Here is a 4070-nt window from a genome sequence, read left to right as displayed (position 1 = left end):
AATAAATCATATTTTTTGTTTAAATTGTATCCTCATGTGGCCTTCCCTTCATGTTACTCTGCCTTGAGCCAGGTGGTTTGTAACCCAAATAAAAAATAAAATAATGATTTCTAAAAAAAAAAAAAATCTTCTGCGGAACACAAATAAAGATTTTTAGAAGAATATCTCAGCTCTGTAGGTCCATTCAATGCAACTGAATGGGTACAAACCCAGGTGTTATCCCTATTTTGGACAAAATACGGTGATGCAGTGATATAACACATGCATACTGCGATTCACCAACTGTCATGAACAGACTGGAGTCTGCATCTTAGTTGAAATACACCACATGAGTCATTGTGACTCATCACACACACACATACACACACACACACACACACACACACAGAGGGAACAGATGTAGGCGATTACCTATGGTACAGGCACACGCATATTACCATGAACAAACTAGAGTGGACCTTAGGTCAGTACACACATCACAACAAATGAGTCATTTTGAAACATCCCTATAAATCCCCCCTCTCTCTATCTCTGACTCATACCATTGTCTCTGACAAAACACACTGGAAATCACATAGAAACAGACACTAGACAAACTGAGCATCAGGGTCTGTGTGGATCAGGTCTGTCTACACTGTGGAGAACAAACATCCCTACATGGGTACTAAAACCTGAAATCATTCATATTGTGGAGACCAGCCAATGGTCCTCACAAGGAAAACACACTGAACTTGCACTGAAATTTACAAAGAGTGATAGACTGAGCCAGTACAGAATACCTTGTTCTTCCAGTTGTTCAAAAAAATTCAATCTCTGTATCACATCACAATCTCTAGACTCCACAAGCCTCTATGTGAAGTGTCTGAGAGGACATCTGAGTTGTGAAGGGATTTGAGAGGCAAAGCTGTGTGAGACTAATAAAAAAAAGAACTGTTCCCTCTACCGGCATGTCCATTCAGGGAAACTACTGAAATGAGACACTTTGCTTCTCCAAACAAGCAAAGACAGGTTGGTTACTGTGCATACATATTGATTAACCAGAGATGATGGAAATGTATTGATGCCCTAGTAATGTATAGCTTTAACTCAACAGCTGGTACATAGCCAAACTTCGTCTTTTCCTCCATTCCCTTGCAATCCCATTTCTCTCCCCTTCATTCCTGATGTCATATTTGCAAGTGCAGCTGGCTAGTGCTGTATAGCTCACAATCAGGTCCAGTGTTTAACACAGAGAGAAGAAAGAACACAAAGCCTCTGTCAATTTACCTTCTATGGTCGCTGGTCATACCATCTCTCTCTCTCTCTCTCTCTCTCTCTCTCTCTCTCATTGTTGTATTGTTTGTGCACTGGAAGCTTCTGTCACCAAGACAGAATTCCTTGTATGTGTAAGCATACTTGGCAACAAAGCTCATTCTGATTCTGATTCTCTCTCTCTCACACACACACACACTCACCACAACACAACAAGATCATATAATCTTGAGGCAAAGACAGATTCACTCTTAAAGACACACATACAGTATAATGCAGGCACACACCTACACAAACATCAGTGTCAGAAATTAACCAAGGTTTGGGGCAAAAAGTTAAAAAAAATAAAAAATGTATAGGGGCCAAAAAATGTCCTCATGGTGAATTCCAGTTTTCTTTTTTGCATGTATTACATCTGATGTATACTATTCTAGGCATATGTATTCGAATTATTGTTTGATGGTTTGACTGAAAACAAAGTATTGACATTAAAGAATAACACACAGTGCATTTTATACATTTAGAAAAACAAAATGCCCTCAAAAGGTCTAAACGCCCCTGAAAATCAATACCACTGGGAAAATACTACCCCCTAATAATGAGACAAATCAGAGACAGACTGACATTACACCTCAATACAAACAGGGTGAATAATCACAAATAATCAGACAACAATTCATAAATAATATGATAAATGTTTCAATGTTCAGATATGTTGAATGGCTGCACAATTAATCAAATAAATAACCAACATTACAATTACAGCATGCCACAATTAACTAATCATGAAAAGTGTCATGTCCATGTTGTTCTACTCGTGTTGGGGTAAAATCTTAAAAAATGAATTAATATTGTAACCAATCACAGACATGTCCATTCCTCGCTTCTATGTATTTTTTATTTATTTATTTATTTCCAAATTTGAATAACATCTTTGTTTTTTCTACTTCTAAGAGGGCCAATGAGAAGTTGACTGTTTAGGCAACTTGGTTTACTTATGTATAAAACTGCAATAATGTCATTCAGGTACACAGTTCTCAGCTTATTTGGATGTGCAGCCAACATAAAGAACATGGCATGCAGTCGATCCACCCAAAATAAGTATTTTAATTAAAATGTAATTAATCACAATTACAATATCAATGGAAATAATTGACAGTTATGATTTTTATCATAATCCTGCAGCCCAATAGTATCTCTTTATAAAATGCTACACACAAACACAGCTCATGCGCACAAATATACCCTTCACAGGCATGAGAATGTCATGCTGGTAAGTGGTGGGGCTTGCCTCTAAAACATGTCATTAAGTCTGCAGTTATGCCACTGTGTCCTGCCCTCTGCAGCAGAAAATAGACTCAACCACACCACAAAGCTCCTCTTACAGGGGTTATAATCATACAGGCTACAACACACACACACATACACACAAAAGCACACACATGTGCATAGACACATGTAGCAGTATGTTAGAGTCACAGGCAGAAATAGGGAATCTACAGCAGGAAAATACTGTACAATGAATATAACAGTAGCTGAATATAGAAAGAGGAATCACAGTCTATGAATATGGAAAACAGAAGCCAAATACTGAATACTTAAAGGTCTGACCAATATTAAGACACTTTTGTTACTTTTATTTAAACAGGCTGGTCCCATTGAGATTTAAAATCTTTTAGGCCAAACCAAGACAGGTAGCTGTATAAACAGACACATTAATTACACTTAATTAAATACAAATACATGTTTAACATAGAATTAACATTCTAAGGATTTTGATTCAGTTTAATTTAATGGATTGAAATTACTTTAATGGGGTATAAAGAGATGTTTTGTCCATAAGCCTGCACCTGTTTTCTGTGACATAAAAACTAATAAACACACTATTTCCATGCAATTTATACTGATATACTGCAACATTCACTATAAATGACTTCAGTCACTTTAAACCAACCAAACAAACACACCGATCAGAGAAAACCAGTTAGAGATACTTAAGCATGAATCACAAGCTCATATGAAGTCATTAAAAGTCTCACATCCCCTCACCATCTTCTTAACCCAAGAAAGACCCACTCTGTAGCCGCATGGCCTTGTTTATTGACAGCCTCTGTGCTATGTCCGGTGTTTATGGCTTTGAGCTTTTAGCTGACCATCTACAGTCCAGCTCTCTGTGTTTGTTTGTCTCTGCTTCTCACTCATGTCTCTTCCTGAATGCTCTGAAGTTCTGAAGGACAGAATTACATACTACCACCACAGCTGGGATAGAGAGAGAGAGAGAGAGAGAGAGAGAGAGAGAGAGAGAGAGAGAGAGAGAGAGAGAATAAAGCGGTAGTATAGGATTGCACAGAAATTGGTCTCTGTCAGAATTTAGCGGTCTGACTGTAGTTTTTGTACTCCAGGACACACAAATAATTGTAAAGTTAGTGTTTAAATTTAGAACGCTAACAGCAGGGACACATATCTGTGGCATCATGCAGAGGACATCTGTGAACTTGATTCACCTGTTTACTACTAATGTCCTTACCTTGCTGGAGAAAAATATGCTAAATATATTTGTGCAATCAGTTCACTCTACAGTCATAAAAATGCATACATGCTGTTCTTGTGTAGGTGGAAGATGGAAAAGACCTTCATATTCCAGGTGGAGTCCCCCTACTCACTTCCTGTCCTTCCCTCCTTCATAGAGGCAAAACAAAATGGTGTTTTCCATTTGATGTTTAACAGCTGCAGAACTGCTGATGTTGCAATATAAGTGAGTCACATCAAGAGTGTTTGTTATATAATTAATTTGTTCATGGAAACAAGATGTTGATAAA

General features: G+C 37.6%; 1 protein-coding gene across 7 annotated transcripts in view; it reads right to left on the bottom strand.

Annotated features, from left to right (window-relative positions):
• Window positions 1–4070, bottom strand: part of phldb1a (pleckstrin homology-like domain, family B, member 1a) — a 61111-nt gene that overhangs the window by 48589 nt on the left and 8452 nt on the right. For 4 of the 7 annotated variants that reach the window (XM_051695957.1, XM_051695961.1, XM_051695964.1 and 1 more), the window contains exon 1: window positions 3301–3443. The exons of 2 other annotated variants lie outside the window; for them this stretch is intronic. In XM_051695957.1, coding sequence (XP_051551917.1) covers window positions 3301–3303 — 3 coding nt within the window. In that variant the 5' untranslated portion in view covers window positions 3304–3443. Of the gene's footprint in view, window positions 1–3300; window positions 3444–4070 lie in introns of those variants that run through there. One more of the 7 variants, XM_051695958.1, reaches the window with a different exon arrangement.

This window comes from Myxocyprinus asiaticus, chromosome 4 (genome assembly GCF_019703515.2).
Source record: "Myxocyprinus asiaticus isolate MX2 ecotype Aquarium Trade chromosome 4, UBuf_Myxa_2, whole genome shotgun sequence".
In the NCBI taxonomy this organism is placed as follows: Eukaryota; Metazoa; Chordata; class Actinopteri; order Cypriniformes; family Catostomidae; genus Myxocyprinus; species Myxocyprinus asiaticus.
This window is presented reverse-complemented; position numbering and strand designations above follow the sequence as displayed.